The sequence below is a fragment of the Bufo gargarizans genome, chromosome 8 (assembly GCF_014858855.1).
Source record: "Bufo gargarizans isolate SCDJY-AF-19 chromosome 8, ASM1485885v1, whole genome shotgun sequence".
In the NCBI taxonomy this organism is placed as follows: domain Eukaryota; kingdom Metazoa; phylum Chordata; class Amphibia; order Anura; family Bufonidae; genus Bufo; species Bufo gargarizans.
This window is the reverse complement of record NC_058087.1, coordinates 120,128,019-120,147,340: the sequence shown is the minus strand read 5'-3', so window position 1 is coordinate 120,147,340 and position 19,322 is coordinate 120,128,019. Positions and strand designations below refer to the sequence as shown.

The 19,322-nt window shown below is 44.7% G+C and overlaps 1 protein-coding gene across 1 annotated transcript in view; it reads left to right on the top strand.

Annotated features, from left to right (window-relative positions):
* RFTN2 (raftlin family member 2) overlaps positions 1–19,322 on the top strand; it is a 220,911-nt gene that overhangs the window by 97,537 nt on the left and 104,052 nt on the right. Inside the window, exon 3 of the mRNA XM_044303233.1 lies at positions 17,478–17,589. Within this exon, the coding sequence (XP_044159168.1) occupies positions 17,478–17,589 (112 nt within the window). The remainder of the gene's footprint in view (positions 1–17,477; positions 17,590–19,322) is intronic.

Here is a 19,322-nt window from a genome sequence, read left to right as displayed (position 1 = left end):
CCATGTCCCAAAATTCCCAAACTATTAAAAAGGTATTTACCCCCATACGATGGAAAAAAATAGCCAGTTCACAGTTTTTTCATGGTTTCACCTACAAAAATAAATAAATAAAAAGTGATAAAAAAGTCAGGCACACTCCAAGACAGTATCAATAAGAAATACAGATTGACCCACACAAAATTAGCCCCACACAGGTTCATAGACAGAAATATAAAAACAATTATGGGGTCCCTGGGCCCAGTAACACCAGCCCTGCATAACGTACAGGTACGTCATGGTGGCTTAAGGGGTTAAACATACACACTATGTAGAAAAAACTGTGGCTTGTTGGGGGACTAAGCATCCAAAAATGACATGCCTGCCAACATGACATGCACACACCAAGAGTCCCACCACGCTGCCCAGGCAAAATCCCAGAAAAATTTAATTTAGATGCAGATGTTTAAATGTGCCAGATTTGCAGATAAGCAAGTTGTTTTCCATATAGCTGCTGTATCCTTGTTAGCCTGACGTAGAGTTCCACACCGCCTGGGCCACACCCCAGAAAAAATAAATTTAGACAAAGGCATGGAAGTGTGCCACATTTGTGGAATTAAATTTTCCATATAACAGCAGTTTCCTTGCTTGCCTGGTCAAGAGTCCCAGCACATCTCCTGGGCCACACCCACAAAAAAATGTACTTTAACCAAAGGTATGGAAGTGCGCCACATTTCCGAACCGTCAAGTCAAATATTCCATACAGCAGTGGTAACCTTGCTTGCCTGTCCAAGAGTACCAGCACAGTGCCTGTGCTGCACCCCAGAAATAAGAAATCTAGGCAAACTTATGGAAGTGCTCCACATTTGCAAACCAACTAGTCAAATTTTCCATATAGCAGTGGTACTCTTGATTGTGTAGCCACGAGTTCCACGACACTGCCCTGGCCAGAACTCAGAAAAAAGAGAGGAGGTGTGCCACATTCACTACAACTAAGTGGTACGGCAGCAACTGAACCGCCAGCAACTTTGCCCGATGGGAACTTGCACATAAGCTAATTGCTGGTCGAAAATAGTTTTCTCATGGCCACACATGTCTAATACTAGAGTGGAGGACATAGAGGTGATGCTGTATCATGTGCTGCAATACAACCCTGGTACCTATGTATGTATTTGAACGCCCACAACTTATTTTAATCCTTCAGATCTTACAAACAGCTGTGGTTTGTGTGCTGGCCTTGTGGAGGAATAAATGCTATATGGGAGTTGCATGCACAGAGAGTCAGCCAAGCTTGGCCTAGGTCTGGCTGGTTTTGATTCTGCGCCCACAAGTATCAGCAGCATCACCAGTTCTGGCTCTGACAGTTCTTTTGGAGGTTTTGGACATACATTGCCTCCATTATTTATTGCCACTACCCTTCTCCTCAATTCGGCTCCCAGATCCTGTCCAACACATAATCAACTCATGGATAGTCTAACTGCTTTTTCCATACCAATTATTCTAAATAATCATCCACTGCCTAAATTGGACGGTGTAAAAGAAAACAAAAAATATTTATTAATATGCAGATGGGATCTGTATCCTCACATAGAGTGTCCATTGTGCAGCATAGTCGAGCACAATTTTGTACTGTGTAAGGATACAGGGGTCTGTGTTAATCCACACGATGGATATTGGTGCATTATAGAGAACCCAGATAGAATGGCTCTCAACATTTGAAAAGACAGACCTGATTCCTTTATCAAAAATATCCACAAATCTAGCAGTGTCCTCTTATCAGATAATAGATTATTAGCACAAACACGGGTGAACAGCACTCCTAAGTAATAATGCTGCAGGTGCTCTTCTCCAGGGGGGTGGTAAAAAGCAACTGATGGATGTCAAAAAAATAAAAAAATGGAGACAGTAAGTCCAAAAGGTGGAATTTTATTCCAGATGCAACGTTTCGGCTTAGTGATAGGCTTGACAAAGGCTATTTTTGTATTATTTTTTTTTGACATCCAATAGATTATTAGGTGACTTTATAGGGTTAGAGTATCTCAATGCTTAAAGCCACATAGTCATAGAATCATGAGCTAATAGACAGTGCAGTTTCTAGGTAAAATTTCTCTCAGGGCAAGTGTCAAAAAAACTCCCCCCCCCCCCAGTAACAGACAGGCAGGCAGTGCGGGCGGCGGTGCTGACCTCACTCACTGTACCTCACGCAGTGCGTGAGGTACAGTGAGTGAGCGCCGCCGCCTGCGGGGGGACATTATTTTTAATAAGGATCACTATGGACATTATTTAGAATGGAGGCTGCTGTGGATGTCATTATAACTGTATAATGTCTGATAGGCCTAGTCCTGAGTTATATTACCCTGCCCTGTATAATAATGTACCCTGATACCCCTTAGTTATATTACTCCAGCGGGGTAATATAACTAAGGGGTATCAGGGATGGGTACATTATTATACAGGGCATGGGCAGGGTAATATAACTCAGCTCAGGACTAGGCCTATCAGACATTATAGTTATAATGAGTAATGACACCAACAGCAGCCTCCATTCTAAATAATGTCCATAGTGATCCTTATTAAACTTAATGTCCCCCACAGTGACAGTGGCCCCCATTTTCATGTCTCCCACAGTGGCCCCCCCATTGTAATTAATTCCCCCCATTGTAATTAATGCCCCCCCCCATTGTAATAACCCCCATCCCCCCATTGTAATTAATGCCCCCCCAGACCATCACTCGCCTCACAGCAGGCATCAGCACTGCTCAGGGGCTCAGGGCGGGCGGTAACAGGCAGGCAGTGCGGCGCTCACTCAGTCACTGTATGTCACGCGCCTGCGCCGCCTAGTGGGAGGATCAGGCGCGTGACGTCAGTAAGTCTGACCAGGGCCGGTGCAAGGATTTTTGCCGCCCTAGGCAAGATAAAAATTGGCACCCCCGCCCCCCCCCCTTATCAGATCCGGAATTGCGGACCCGGATCCGCAATTCCGAACCTGAAAAAAAATAGTACATGTCCTATTCTTGTCCCCAATAACGGACAAGAATAGGCATATTCTCTTAGTGCCGGCAATGTGCGGTCCGCAAAATGTAGTATTAATAACTAAACAATTAAATAATACACATATTGCATTGTCTACTTACCACCAGGACAATTAGATGATCTGGTCTCTGGCTGCAGTCTGGCTCTTGGTCTGGCTCTGTGGACTCCCTTGTCACTCTCTTCTCCCCCCCCCTCCCTTGTCACTCTCTTCTCCCCCCCTCCCTTGTCACTCTCTTCTCCCCCCCTCCCTTGTCACTCTCTTCTCCCCCCCTCCCTTGTCACTCTCTTCTCCCCCCCCCTTTGTCACTCTCTTCTCCCCCCCCCTTTGTCACTCTCTTACTCTCTTCTCCCCCCCTTTTCACTCTCATTCTACTCCCCCCACCCCCCTTGTCACTCTCATTCTACTACTCCCCCCCCTCCCTTGTCACTCTCATTCTACTCCCCCCACCCCCCTTGTCACTCTCATTCTACTACTCCCCCCCCCTCCCTTGTCACTCTCATTCTACTACTCCCCCCCCTCTTGTCACTCTCATTCTACTACTCCCCCCCTCTTGTCACTCTCATTCTACTACTCCCCCCCCCTCTTGTCACTCTCATTCTACTACTCCCCCCCCCTCCCTTGTCACTCTGTCTCATTCTACTCCCCCCCCCCACTCTCATTTCCTCCCCCTTGTCAATGTCACCTCTAATGTAGCGTGGCCGAGCTCTGTTCGCTCCGCGGTACAGGAGCTTTGTTTCCTGTACCCGGCTGACAGGAAGTGCTCACTTAGTGTGCACTTCCTTTCAGTCCGGCCGGGTACAAGAAACAAATGCTCCTGTACCCCTGGCGGACCGAACAGAGCTCGGCCACGCTACACTAACAACTCAGCAGTCTGCAGCGCAGGCAGGCTGCGCAGCACTGAGCCGGCCGCTCAGGAGGCTCAGCATAAGGGGCGCCGCCGGCCGGCCGCCCGATCATTTACCTTCATAACGAATTTTTTTTATTTATTTTTTATTTATTTTTTATACCTCAACGGGCGCCCCCTGCTTCTGACAGCGCCCCGGGCGGCCGCCCGTCCCGCCCGCCCCTAGAAACGGCCCTGCTAATAGACATACAGCTAACCTCTGGATACATTATAGAGAGCCCCCAGTGCAGTGTCTTGGGGGCAGAGGAGTGCACAGCTGCAGGGTCAGTAGATCCTGATCAGCTCTGTCCTGTACAAAGCCTCCTCTCCTCCAGCAGGCTTGTTTCCCCTGTAACTGGGGCTCTTTTGGATGCTCCAGTTACAGTGGAAATAGTGCCCCCAAAAAAGTCTCTGTCCCCAAAGGACAAATTATGTGGCAAATATATATATATATATATACACTAGCTGAAGGACCTTGAGTATATTTAATCTATTTAATTTAATGTTTGTATGTTTCGTTAAAAGGTATCAACACTATCCATTATAACAGTGACATCTACAGCACCCCGCTCCCAAAACAGTGACCACCCACAGTTCCTTGTCCCTTAAAATTAGACCTCCACAGCAGCCCACCCCCTTAACTTTGACCTTTCCAGCAGCCTCCCCCTTTAACAGTGACTTTCACAGCATACCACCCCCTTGACAGTGACCTCCACAGGGGGCCGCCCCCTTAATAGTAACCTTTACTGGATTGGCGTGTACTTTTGAACAGCTCACTCTAAGACAGCAGCACTGCATTTTCTGAGTGTGAACTGCAGGGAGAAAGTCACCCTCCCTCCCTCCCTCCCACCCCTGCAGCTGACAGAAGTTGATTTTGACTTCATTTTTTTAAATCCCCGTCGGCTCAGGAGTGTGTGTGTGGGGGGGGGGGGGGGGGCATGGCCTAGCCAGATCTGGGCGTGGCTTAGCTGGACCTAGAAGTTGATTTTTAACTTTTAACTTCATTTTTTCAATCTCATTCGGCTGAAGAGTGGGAGGGTGTGTGGCCTAACCAGATAGGGGGAATGTCCTTTTGAACAGCTCACTCTAAGACAGCATCACTCTGCTGTTTGAGTGTGAGCTGCATGGAGAAAGTCACCCTCCCAACCACCCCTGCAGCTGACAGAAGTTAATTTTTACCTTCATTTTTTCAATCTCTGTTGGCTCAGGAGTGGGAGGGGCGTGGCCTAAACAGATTAGGGGCGTGGAATAGCGGGGTCTGGGGGAGGGGTTTTAAGTCTTTTGAGGGTGGACACATTGTGGCAGGGGGCATGTCTGGGCTCCTTCCAGCAAGAGTGACACCCCTCTGAGCACCTTACTGGCTCATTTGCATACCAAATAAACTTGATTTTCTGAGGATAAAAATATCTATTGCTGGAACAAAGGCACATCTTGAAATAAGGTACAAACTGGATTCCAAAAAAGTTGGGACACTAAACAAATTGTGAATAAAAACTGAATGCAATGATGTGGAGATGGCAAATGTCAATATTTTATTTGTAATAGAACGTAGATGACAGATCAAACGTTTAATCCGAGTAAATGTATCATTTTAAAGGAAAAATACGTTGATTCAAATTTTCACGGTGTCAACAAATCCCCAAAAAGTTTGGACAAGTAGCAATAAGAGGCTGGAAAAAGTAAATTTGAGCATAACGAAGAGCTGGAAGACCAATTAACACTAATTAGGTCAATTGGCAACATGATTGGTTATAAAAAGAGCTTCTCAGAGTGGCAGTGTCTCTCAGAAACCAAGATGGGCAGAGGATCACCAATTCCCACAATGTTGTGCAGAAAAATAGTGGAGCAATATCAGAAAGGTGTTACCCAGCGAAAAATTGCAAAGACTTTGCATCTATCATCATCAACTGTGCATAACATCATCCGAAGATTCAGAGAATCTGGAACAATCTCTGTGCGTAAGGGTCAAGGCCATAAAACCATACTGGATGCCCGTGATCTCTGGGCCCTTAAACGACACTGCACCACAAACAGGAATGCTACTGTAAAGGAAATCACAGAATGGGCTCAGGAATACTTCCAGAAACCATTGTCAGTGAACACAATCCACCGTGCCATCCACCGTTGCCAGCTGAAACGCTACAGTGCAAAGAAGAAGCCATTTCTAAGCAAGATCCACAAGCTCAGGCGTTTTCACTGGGCCAGGAATCATTTAAAATGGAGTGTGGCAAAATGGAAGACTGTTCTATGGTCCGACGAGTCACGATTCAAAGTTCTTTTTGGAAATCTGGGATGCCATGTCATCCGGACCAAAGAGGACAAGGACAACCCAAGTTGTTATCAACGCTCAGTTCAGAAGCCTGCATCTCTGATGGTATGGGGTTGCATGAGTGTGTGTGGCATGGGCAGCTTGCATGTCTGGAAAGGCACCATCAATGCAGAACAACATATGCTCCCATCCAGACATCATCTCTTTCAGGGAAGACCCTGCATTTTTCAACAAGATAATGCCAGACCACATTCTGCATCAATCACAACATCATGGCTGCGTAGGAGAAGGATCCGGGTACTGAAATGGCCAGTCTGCAGTCCAGATCTTTCACCTATAGAGAACATTTGGCGCATCATAAAGAGGAAGGTGCAACAAAGAAGGCCCAAGATGATTGAACAGTTAGAGGCCTGTATTAGACAAGAATGGGAGTGCATTCCTATTTCTAAACTTGAGAAACTGGTCTCCTCGGTCCCCAGACGTCTGTTGAGTGTTGTAAGAAGAAGGGGAGATGCCACACAGTGGTGAAAATGGCCTTGTCCCAACTTTTTTGGAATTTGTTGACAACATGAAATTCTGATTCAACATATCTTTCCCTTAAAATGGTACATTTTATCAGTTTAAACTTTTGTTCCGTGATTTATGTTCTATTCTGAATAAAATATTAGAAGTTCGCACCTCCACATCATTGCATTCAGTTTTTATTCACGATTTGTATAGTGTCCCAACTTTTTGGGAATCCGGTTTGTACTAAGTGCTATTAGGCTACGGCTTTACTGCAATAGCGATTATCCTGGTGACAAATTTCCTTAAAGCTCTCCTACAGCAGTGAAGATAAATGGCTGGGTTGTTATGGAAACCTGGAGTAAAACTGTGTATGTGGAGACTGGAGGACCTGCTTCTATTGGCTGATAAGGGTCATGTGACCAAGCTTCTATTGGCTAATGCATTTTTGGGGAATATCTCAGGAGCGGTATGTGGTCTAAAACCTTCCCGGACACCTGGTGTACCTGTGTGCCAAATTTTGTGATTTGTAAATGTGACGGTGCGGATTGCTTTAGTGGACATACACACACACACATACACTCAGCTTTATATAATATGTACATAAATATATATAAATATATACAGTACAGACCAAAAGTTTGGACACACCTTCTCATTCAAAGAGTTTTCTTTATTTTCATGACTATGAAGGCATCAAAACTATGAATTAACACATGTGGAATTATATACATAACAAACAAGTGTGAAACAAACAAATATGTCATATTCTAGGTTCTTCAAAGTAGCCACCTTTTGCTTTGATTACTGCTTTGCACACTTTTGGCATTCTCTTGATGAGCTTCAAGAGGGAGTTCCCAGAGATGCTTAGCACTTGTTGGCCCTTTTGCCTTCACTCTGCGGTCCAGCTCACCCCAAACCATCTCGATTGGGTTCAGGTTCGGTGACTGTGGAGGCCAGGTCATCTGGCGCAGCACCCCATCACTCTCCTTCATGGTCAAATAGCCCTTACTTTCAAAGTTTTCCCAATTTTTCGGCTGACTGACTACTTCTTAAAGTAATGATGGCCACTCGTTTTTCTTTACTTAGCTGCTTTTTTCTTGCCATAATACAAATTCTAACAGTCTATTTAGTAGGACTATCAGCTGTGTATCCACCTGACTTCTCCACAACGCAACTGATGGTCTCAACCCCATTTATAAGGCAAGAAATCCCACTTATTAAACCTGACAGGGCACACCTGTGAAGTGAAGACCATTTCAGGTGACTACCTCTTGAAGCTCATCAAGAGAATGCCAAGAGTGTGCAAAGCAGTAATCAAAGCAAAAGGTGGCTACTTTGAAGAACCTAGAATATGACATATTTTCAGTTGTTTAACAACTGTTTTTGTTATGTATATAATTCCACATGTGTTAATTCATAGTTTTGATGCTTTCAGTGTGAATCTACAATTTTCATAGTCATGAAAATAAAGAAAACTCTTTGAATGAGAAGGTGTGTCCAAACTTTTGGTCTGTACTGTATATATATATATATATATATATATAGAGAGAGAGAGAGAGAGAGATAAAATTGGGAGAGTAGAGCACCACATGTGCATTAAACGCTTACCTATTGTGTTAAAGAGCTTACGAGTATATATATATATATATATATATATATATATATAGAGAGAGAGAGAGAGAGAGAGAGAGAGAGTTGAAAACTAAAAATAATTTGGAAAACACAAAATTAAAAAAATATAAATAAAAAGGAAATTAAAAAAAATTAAAGGTTTTTAGATGACTGCTATAAGACTTTTAATTGATTTTAAATATTGAGCTATAGCAGTCATCTGAAAGCTGCTTTACATGGCCCGATGTGGCAAGCGGTTGTCAGGAAGGAAGCGTCAGTGTAGGAGAAAACTGCATTTGCCTACATTGATCTCATCTACAGTATGTGTAGGAGCAATTGCTAATTCCACCGCTTATCCCCAGCGGTGGTAGTACCCAACATTGTCTGCCAGCAGCAGAGTGCAGTTTACGTTCTGCAGCTAAAAAGTGATGATTTTGGTGTCTGTGCGAACTATCCTATTATTCGATGAGCGAGTGTTTCACTCGTTCATCGAGTAAAGGGTAGCACCTTTACACAGGTAGATTATCGCTAACGAGTGCTATACAAGCACTTTGGGCTGTGGGCAGTCCTTAAAGCAGTAAATTGACTTGTATGCAAACTTGGGCCTGTAGCTGTCACTTGATAGGTAACATAAATTAAAAGTGCACAAAAAGTTTAGGTGCATTCATCAGTCTTAAGAGTCATGCACACGGCCGTTGTGCGGCCGTTTCGTGCATTGGGGACCGCAATTTGGGGTCCCCAATACACGGGCAATGTTCGTGCGGAGGCCAGGATGGATCGAGACCCATTCAACTTAAATGGGTCCGTGGTCCGTCTGCACCTCAAAAAAATTGAACATGTTCTATTTTTTGGCGGCGCGGAGACACGGACAGAAACCTCACAGAAGCACTCCATAATGCTTCCGTGTGGTCCGTGCCTGCGTTATGCACTGCATCTCCGGGATTGTGGACACATTCAAATTAATGGGTCTGCATCCGTGATGTGGGCAGCAAACGGGCCGGTGCCCGTGTATTGCGGACCCGCTGTATGTGGGTCGCAATACAGCTACGGCTGCACAACGGTGCTTGAGCCTTTTCTTCACACACAACTTTTCTTTGGCACCTTTTAACAGCTAAATAAAACATTCACTCTCTTCCATACAGTATGTGATTTGATGGGGTGCTTTTTAGTGAAGTTTGATGCTTGAATGACTGAATGAACACTTCAAAATTCTGCTTTAAAAAAAAAAAAAAAACACAGAGAAAAGAAGGAAAAAAGGCAGTAGCAAAAAAACACGCCTGTTTCCAATAGACATTCTGAAGCTAGTATTTTATTGAGTAAAGACTGGCAAAAGCAAGAAAAGTATGTGCTTAAAAGCCACTAACAAATTAAATACGCCACTAAAAACCTGTTTGAATCCACATTAAATTTCTTAATTATTGTCCTTTTAACCCTTTTCCACTAAATAATGTAACTGTACAGCGTTAATTTAAAGCGACAATCATAGGAAGGAAGCCTTATTGGTAGGGTTGAGCGAACCCGAACTGTAAAGTTCAGGTTCGTACCGAACTTTAGGTTTTTTGGACCCAGGACCCGAACTTTTCAGTAAAAGTTTGGGTTCGAGTTCTGTGTTCGCCGTTTTATTGGCGCTTTTTGAAAGGCTGCAGAGCAGCCAATCAACAAGCGTTTTACTCTTGTGCCCTTAGAAGCCATCACAGCCATGCCTACTAATGGCATGGCTGTGATTGGCCAGTGCATCATGTGACCCAGCCTCTATATAAGCTGGAGTCACGTAGCGCTGCACGTCACTGTGCTCTGATTAGTGTAGGGATAGGATGCTGCTGCTGTGAGGGAGAGAATAGGACAGAATCTTTAATCTGAAGTGCTTGTTAAGTCAGTGATCTACATAGATTTAGTTGTGTGGGTGCAGTGCACAATCTTTTTACCCTGCCCTGAGCCCAGTGACACAGAAAAAGAACTTTTATCCATCTGTTAGGTGGGCGGCGGCGGCCATTTTATACCAGCTACGTGCACCAGCACAGCATATGTGCATTTGTGACATTCAAATCCAAGCTTGAAATACTGCAATAATAATTGGGTTTGAAAAAACACAAATTTTTGGCAATATCCTACATCTGGTGCCATGCAGCATTTGTCAGTGTGAAATAGAAACTTACAATACTTCAATAATTTTCTGGGTTTAAAAAAATCACCCATTTTTTGCAAGACTTTACATTGGGGCCTTTGGAGCATTGGTCAATGTGAAATCCGATCTTGAAATGCTACAATAATTTTCTGGGTTTAAAAAAAACACACATTTTTGGCAATATCCTACATCTGGTGCCTTTGCAGCATTTTTCAGTGTGTAAGACAAGCTTGAAATATTTCAATAATTTTCTGGGTTTAAAAAAAACAAAAATTTTGAACAAAAAACTAAATTTGCAGCCTTTGCTGCATCTGTCAATGTGAGATACACGCGTTAGATACTGGTGTTCTATTCTGTTATAAAACAAAACACCCATTTTGGGCAAAATACGTAATTTTGCAGCCTTGTCTGCATCTGTCAGTGTGAGATACAAGCTTGAAATGCTGCAATAATATTCTGGGTTTAAAAAAACACCTATTTTTGGCAATCCCCTACATCTGGGGCCTATGCTGCATTTGTTAGTGTGACATACAAGCTTGAAATACTGCAATAATTTTCTGGGTTTAAAAAAACACCCTTTATGGGCAAAAGACTAAATTTTACAGCCTTTGTTGCATCTGTCAGTGTGAGATACACCCATTAGATACTGAGGTTCTATTCTGTTATTAAAAAAACACCCATTTTGGGCAAAAAAATAATTTTTCAGCCTTTGCTGCATCTGTCAGTGTGAGATACACGCGTTAGATACTGGTGTTCTATTCTGTTATTACCAAAAACACCCAGTTTGGGCAAAAAAACTAATTTTGCAGCCTTTGCTGCTTCTGTCAGTGTGAAATACATGCGTTAGATACTGATGTTCTATTCTGTTATTTAAAAAAACACCCATTTTGGGCAAAATACTTAATTTTGCAGCCTATGCTGCATTTGTTAGTGTGACATACAAGCTAGAAATACTGCAATAATATTCTGGGTTTACAAAATATATATATATATTTTTGGCAATACTTTACACATCTGGTGCCTTTGCAGCATTTGTCAGTGTGAAAGACAAGCTTCAAATACTTCATTAAAATAATTTTCTGGGTTTAAGTAAACACCAATTTTGGACAAAAAACTAAATTTGCCTTTGCTGCATCTGCCAGTGTGAGATACAAGCGTTAGATACTGGTGTTCTATTCTGGTATTAAAAAAACACCCATTTTGGGCAAAAAACTAAATTTGCAGCCTTTGCTGCGTCTGTCAGTGTGAAATACATGCATTAGATACTGGTGTTCTAGTCCTTTATAAAAAAAAAACTATTTTGGGCAAGATCCTAAATCTGAGAAATATGAGGAGAGCGTCAAATAAGGGACGTGGCGGTCATGATGCTGCTGGTGGAGCTCCTGCTGCAGGAAGAGGACGTGGTTGATCTGTGCCAGCTACACGCACAAGTGAAACACCTTCCTCAGGTGCGAGTAGGCAATAAAACCTTCAGCGTCATTTGGTCAGGCCTAATGCGGCTCTACGAATCGTGAGATCAGAACAAGTACAGGCGATAGTGGATTGGGTTGCTGACAGTGCCTCCAGTTCCTTCACATTGTCTCCTGCCCAGTCTCCTTCTGAAACATCAGAGTAGGCACCTGCAGCCTATGTCCATCAGTCTTTCACCTCACCCCCTTGCAAATCAGCCAAGCAGTCTGAGCCCCAAGTCATGCAGCAGTCTCTTCTGCTTTTTGATGACTCTGCTAGCAGGGTTTCCCAAGGGCCATCCACATAGCCCTGCCCCAGAAGTGGAAGAGATTGAGTGCACTGATGCCCAACCACTTATGTTTCCTTTCAACACAGGTGCCAACTGCTGTGGCTTTCGGAAGTGTGCAGACCGACAAGGATGGCAGGGGTGAAGACTGGGTGGAAGATGATGTGGAGGGCGATGAGGTCCTCGACCCCACATGGAATCAAGGTCATGCGAGTGAACTGTGTAGTTCGGAAGAAGAGGTGGTGGTCACACAGAGCCACCAGCACAGCAGAAGAGGGAGCAGGGTGCAAAAGCGGAGCAGCCATCCCCTAGACAGTACGCCTGCTACTGCCCACCGCAGCAAGGGACCGAGCACACCAAAGCCAGCTCCAAGGAGTTCCCTGGCGTGGCAGTTCTTCAGACAATGTGCTGACAACAAGACAAAATTGGTTTGCACGCTGTGCAATCAGAGCCTGAAGTGAGGCATAAACGTTCTCAACCTGAGCACAACCTGCGTGACCAGGCATCTAAGTGCAAAGCACGAGCTGCAGTGGAGTAGACACCTCAAAAACCAAGAAAGGTCTCTGGCTCCTCATGCTTCCTCTTCTGCTGCAGTCTTGGCCTCTTCATCCACCTCTGGAGTGACAGTGGCACCTGCCACCCCACAAACAGAGGATCTGCCAGCAACACCACCACCTGGGTCTTCAAAATGTCCTACTGAAGCATTCAGCTCTCCATCTCCCAAACACTGGAGCGGAAGAGAAACTACCCCCCATACCCACCCACGATCCCTGGCCCTGAATGCCAGCATTTAAAAATTACTGGCCTTAGAAATGCTGTCATTCCGTCTGGTGGAGAGTTTTAAAAGCTTTATGGTGGTGGTTGTCCCACAGTACGTCGTGCCCAGCCGCCACTACTTTTCCATGCGTGCCATCCCTTCCCTGCACAACCAAGTGGGGGACAAAATCAGGTGTGCACTGCGATATGCCATCTGTGGGAAGGTCCACCTAACTACGGATACGTGAACCAGTAAGAACAGTCAGGGACGTTATATCTCCATAACAGCACACTGGGTAAATGCAGTGGCAGATAGCAGTTTGGCGCATGTCCTTCCACCACCGAGGATTGCAGGGTGCTTCAGTTTGCCTCCTGTTGCTTCCTCCTCCTACTCTGCTTCCTCATCCTCTACCGCCTCCTCATTCGGTCAGCATAACACCTTCACCACCAACTTCAGCACAGCCAGGGGTAAACGACAGCAGGCAGTTTTAAAACTTATCTTTTTGGGGGGACAAACCCCACACCGCGCAGGAGCTATGGACTTGCATGGCACAAGAGACCGATGAGTGGTTGGTGCCAGTGACCCTCAAGCCTGGCCTGGTGGTGTGCAATAATGGGTGAAATGTCATAGCAGCTCTGGGACTAGCCGGTTTGACGCACATCCCTTGCCTGGCGCATGTGCTGAATTTGGTGGTGCAGGGGTTCCTTAAAAATGACCCCGATATGTCAGAGCTGCTGCATAAAGTGCGGGCCGTCTGTGCGTGCTTTCGGAGTTTTCATTCTGCTGCTGCTCACCTGTCAGTTCGGCCTTCCCACTCATATGCGACGTGCCCACAAGGTGGAACTCCACCTTGCACATGCTGGCCAGACTGTGCGAGCAGCAGTAGGCGATAGTGGAGTTTCATCTGCAGCACGCACGGGTGATTTGCTCTGCTGAACAGCACCGCTTCACCACCAATGACTGGGCCTCCATGTGAAACCAGTGTTCCTTGTTGTGCTATTTCGAGTACTCCAGTAACATGTCCAGTGCCAATAATGCCATTCTCAGCGTTACTATCCCACTTCTATGCCTCCTTGAAAAAAATGCTTCTGGTGATGATGGAAGAGGATGTGGCACAGGAGGAGGAGGAGGAAGAGGGATAATTTTATAGGGTTTCCGGCCAGTCATTCACAATTGGCTCCGAGGGTGGGTTCCTGCACCCACAAATGCCAGATACACAAATGTCCAGCCAGGGCACAGTTCTGGAGGATGATGAGGAGGAGGAGGAGATGGAGAAGGAGGAACAGTGTTCACAGTAGGGTGGCACCCAAACAAGCTCATGGCCATCACTGGTGCGTGGCTGGGGGGATACAGAGGACACAGATAATACACCTCCCACAGAGGACAGCTTGTCGTTGCGTCTGGGCAGCCTGGCACACATAGGCAATTACATGCTGCAGTTTCTCCACAACGACCACCGAGTTTCCCACATTCTAACTTGTGCTGATTACTGGGTGGCCACACTACTGGATCCCCGTTACAAGGACAACGTACCGTCCTTAATTCCGTCACTGGAGCGTGATCGTAAGATGCGCGAGTACAAGCGCACGCTGGTAGACGCGCTGCTGGTGGCATTCCCACCTGACAGCAGGGGGCACAGTGGAAGCACAAGGTGAAGGCAGAGGAGGAGGAAGAGGTCGCAGCTGGGGCACCACCAGCACCTCAGAAGGCAGGGTTAGCATGGCCAAAATGTGGAAAAGCTTTGTCAGCACGCCACAACAACCAGCACCACCAGCTGATATAGAACGTCTTAGCAGAATGCAGCATTTCAGCAATATGTTGGAGCAGTATGTGTGCACACGCCTACACGTACTGAATGACGTGTCTGCCCCCTTCAACTTCTGGGTCTCCAAATTGGGCACATGGCCTGAGCTTTCCCTTTACGCCTTGGAGGTGCTGGCCTGCCATGCAGCCAGTGTATTTTCTGAACTTATGTTTAGAACGGCAGGGGGCGTTATCATAGACAAGCACAGCCGCCTGTCCGCAGCCAATGTGGACAAGCTCACGTTGATTAAAATGAACCAGGCATGGATCCCACAGGACTTGTCCGTACCTTGTGCAGAATAGACATGTATACCAGCCTTACCCAGCCATTGTTATACTGCAGCGCAATTGTTCATTGTTGTATTTTGGATATTTCCCAATCTTTTGGAGTGTACCCTAATAAAAAAATAATAATAATAATAATTAAAACCAAAAACCAGTGTTGGCTACCTCGTCCTCCTCCACCGCTACGTCCACCGCCTCCTCAAACTCCTACTCCATATGGATCTCCACCTCATAAATCAAGATATTTTTTTTTTATTTGTGCGTATTTTATTTTATGTAATTTCACTAATTTGTCTCTTACATTTTCGGATGAAATTCACCAATTTGTGGCTGTGATATACCACTGCTATACCTAGTAGACAGGTAAAAACATTTTGCTAATTTGTCTCTTACATTCTCGGGTGACATTTGACCATTTTTGCCGTGATTAAACCCCTGCTCTGCATAGATGACAGGGACATAAATTTTAAAAAATCGTCTATTACATTGTCAGGTGACATTTTACCAATTTTGCCGTATACAAACCCCTGCTCTGCATAAGTGACAGAGAATTACATTTCAAAAATTCTTCTTTAATTGACGCTCGTCCCTTCCTTTCATTCAATGCTTAAACTTTAACAACTTGTCCCACATTTGTGCTTCAATAATTAGTCCCACTTTTCCCGCTCAATCACATTTAATTTCAAATAATTAACCTTCCTTGGATGTGGTATCCCTGTCTCTGCAGGCACATGAAAGTGCAGATGACTCCCACTCACAGGACTTGTTTGTAAAAGAACAGGACGTGTTAACCCCTGAGAACCTGGGGAGCCTGCTTGATTATAAGAAATTAGCAATTGAGGTAGCCAAGCATCTTGCTACAGACCTAAACGACTCTAATTACAGCGGTGTCAGCATCACTTCAAGAACTGCGTGCTGATGTAGAATCTCACTCCTCTAGATTAGATGAAATAGAGCAAAGAATACTAGCTCTAGAGGAAGAAACCACAGGGTCCTATAATAAAGTTAAAGAGATCTCACAGGAAAACAGTAAACTACGGGACCGCATGGAGGACCTGGAAAACAGGTCACGTAGGAACAATCTACGCATTTTGGGGATTCCTGAATCTATGAAACCGTCACAATTGCAGGGATTCTGTGAGGCAGAAATCCCACAGGCCCTGGGACTGACATGCTTAAAGAGGGTGGAAAGAGCTCATTGCATAGGCTCTGCACAGTCTGCAGTATCAAACCAGCAAAACAAGTCTTCAATGCAAGAGAATAGACCCCGACAAGTTATTGTCAAATTTATGGATTTTAACCATAAAGAGGAAATCTTGAGAGCACTCCGTTCCAGAAAATCCCTCTTGGAAGTGCAAGGGGAGAAACTGCTAATCTTTGCAGACTATTCCGCAGAAGTGTCAAGGCGAAGAAAAGAATACATCATGTTATGCTTTACACCAGGGATGGCCAACCTGAGGCACTCCAGCGGTTGCAAAACTACAACTCCCAGCATGCCCGAACAGCCTACAGGTATCAGCCTACAGCAGGGCATGGTGGGAGTTGTAGTTTTAAAACAGCTGGAGAGCCGCAGGTTGACCATGCCTGCTCTACACTATACGTAAAGAAAATTAAATTCACTGGTGCCCAACGCCAAGTTTCTCTGCAGACTGCCTGATGTCATTGAGAATCCTCATGTATTGTTCTTTTTTCATGGTGCAGTTTACTGTGATTAGGTTCCCTGTTCCATTGGCTGAAAAACACCCCCAAAGCATTAGGTTCCCAACACCATGTTTGACAGTGGAGATGGTGTTCTTTGGGTTGAAGGCTTCTCCTTTTTTACAATAATGCTTCTTGTACACTGTCTTATTATTATCTTTTGGGAGAAACCTATGTCATTTCCCGTCAAAAAATTACTTGCTGGTTGAATAAAAGTAACTTTAAGTCAAAATTTGATGATAGCGGCTCAGGATCTGATGATAGCGGCTCAGGAATGGAGCCGCTGCCATCAGCAGCGACTGTCAGCTGTAATATACAGCTAACACTCTGCTGCAATGGCCGAAATCTATGCTGGCACCGATCTTGGCCGATTAAACCCATAGATGCCACAGTCAGTAGCCATCTGCGGAATCCATGGGGTTAATACAGGGAGGCAGCTCCCTCCCCCATCGGGCCACCTCACTGCAATGGCAGTGGCCTGATGGTTACCATGACCTTAGAAAGCCATCCAGGCTTGCCATGTATCTAGGCCTAATCAGAACCCGAGGGTTTGATCAGGGTTAGTGTCAGTGTAATACTGACCATACTGTGCATTGTAATTTTTGCTTGAGGGGGTTAAGGGACCAGTGGAAATGGACAGGGGACATAATAAAATCTGTTATTATAAGGTAATTACAAATCTTTTGGCAATCATTGAAAGACTAACTCAGGTATACATGCCTAGCTCTAATAAACTAGCACATTTAAACTTTAAACAAATAAATAACAATGCAATTTTTCTTCTTTTTTTTCAGTCAAAAGCATGCAGTATCCACAGGACAGAAACAGGCCAGTCTTGTTATTGAGGAATGGATGTCACTATACGAAGCTCTGACAAACGAAGGAATAAAAATTCTGCTAGAAAAAGTATAATTCCTTTTTTCAATGTTGCTTATACTTGTGGACTGTAGTAGATGAAGTTAATACAAGGAGTTTACTAATGTATTGTATATTATTCATATTGCATTCTTTTCTGGCTGGATTACTTTTTCCTTGACATTTTAGGCTACTTTCACACTTGCGTTCGGGGTTCCGCTTGTGAGTTCCGTTTGAAGGCTCTCACAAGCAGCCCCGAACGGATCCGTACTGCCCTAATGCATTCTGAGTGGATGCGGATCCGCCCAGAATGCATCAGTCTGGCACCGTTTGTCCTCCGCTCAGCAGGCGGACACCTGAACGCTGCTTGCAGCGTTCGGGTGTACGCCTGGCCGTGCGGAGGCAAATGGATCCGTCCAGACTTAAAATGTAAGTCAATGGGGATGGATCCGTTTGAAGTTGACACAATATGGCTCAATTTTCAAATGGATCCGTCCCCCATTGACTTTCAATGTAAAGTCAAAACTGATCCGTTTGCATTATCATGAACAAAAAAAAAACTTTTTTTTTTTGTTCATAGTAATGCAAACGGATCCGCTCTGAACGGATCTAAGCGTTTGCATTATAGGTGCGGATCCGTCTGTGCAGATACCAGACGGATCCGCACCTAAACGCAGGTGTGAATGTAGCGTTACACTGCTCATATCCAGACCACCGATGCAGCGCAGACATGAGATGGCTGGGCTGGGAGCTGCTGCACATGTGTGCCAATGCGCCTCCATGGTCCTGGCCACCAGAGAGGCCAACGCATTTTCTGGATTTCAGGATGGTTATAACCATGGAAACAAGCAGTGTATAATGTGATGGATTTTTTTTTATCAAAACAGCAAAGGAAGCAATATGGACAAGTACCTTGTATTAACTTTGTTTACATGATTAATGCCATTTGATGAAGTGAGACAACCCCTTAAGTTTAATTGCTCTATGTATTACTTAATTGTTCTATGTATTACTTTGTTTACATGTAAGATTTAGGGACTATAGGTGAATGCATTTGCCATCAGCACAGATCCAATTAAAGGCATTTTCAACATTCATTAAATGGTTTAAAATTATCCAGACATGCTTAGAAAACAAAGAAAAAAGCTGAACTCACCCTCTCAAGGTCCCTTCATTTCAGTGCTGCCGCCTGGTCCCTATCAGACCAGAAGTGGTGACATCATGTCCAACATTCACTTGACCGCTCAGGCAATCACTGGCCTTATTGGTCAGGTGCCGATCATGCAGCCAACATCCATTACATACTAGACTTACTGAGATGCATCAATAAATGATGATGCATGCGGTTTGAATTATATAGCCCAAACTACATTCTGCCCTTTGTAAATGTTACATGTCAACTGTCATAAAATCTGCTTCTTCAGTTAGACTTGGTGCTGGTCACTCTGATTAGTAGAATCTAAGGGACATCTCGTTTTCACCATTCAACTCCAATAGAGGTATCTGGTTTTCATTGCTGAGAATCCTCAGAGTCCATCTGCAGTGTAATTCCTTGAAGGCAGAGCAAACGTGTGTAGAGCAAATACCAACAAAGCCAAGGGTCAGTACCAGGGGTGTACATAGAAATCATTGGGCCTCATAGAAAGAATATAAATTGGGCCCCTATGCCCCATTCATAACCCCTCCCACTACCCATTTCTGGCCCTTCCCCTTGCTCCATGAATTGTGCCTGTTATATAGTGTGCCATCAGGGCTGGACTGGGATTACTAAGCAACCCTAGCAC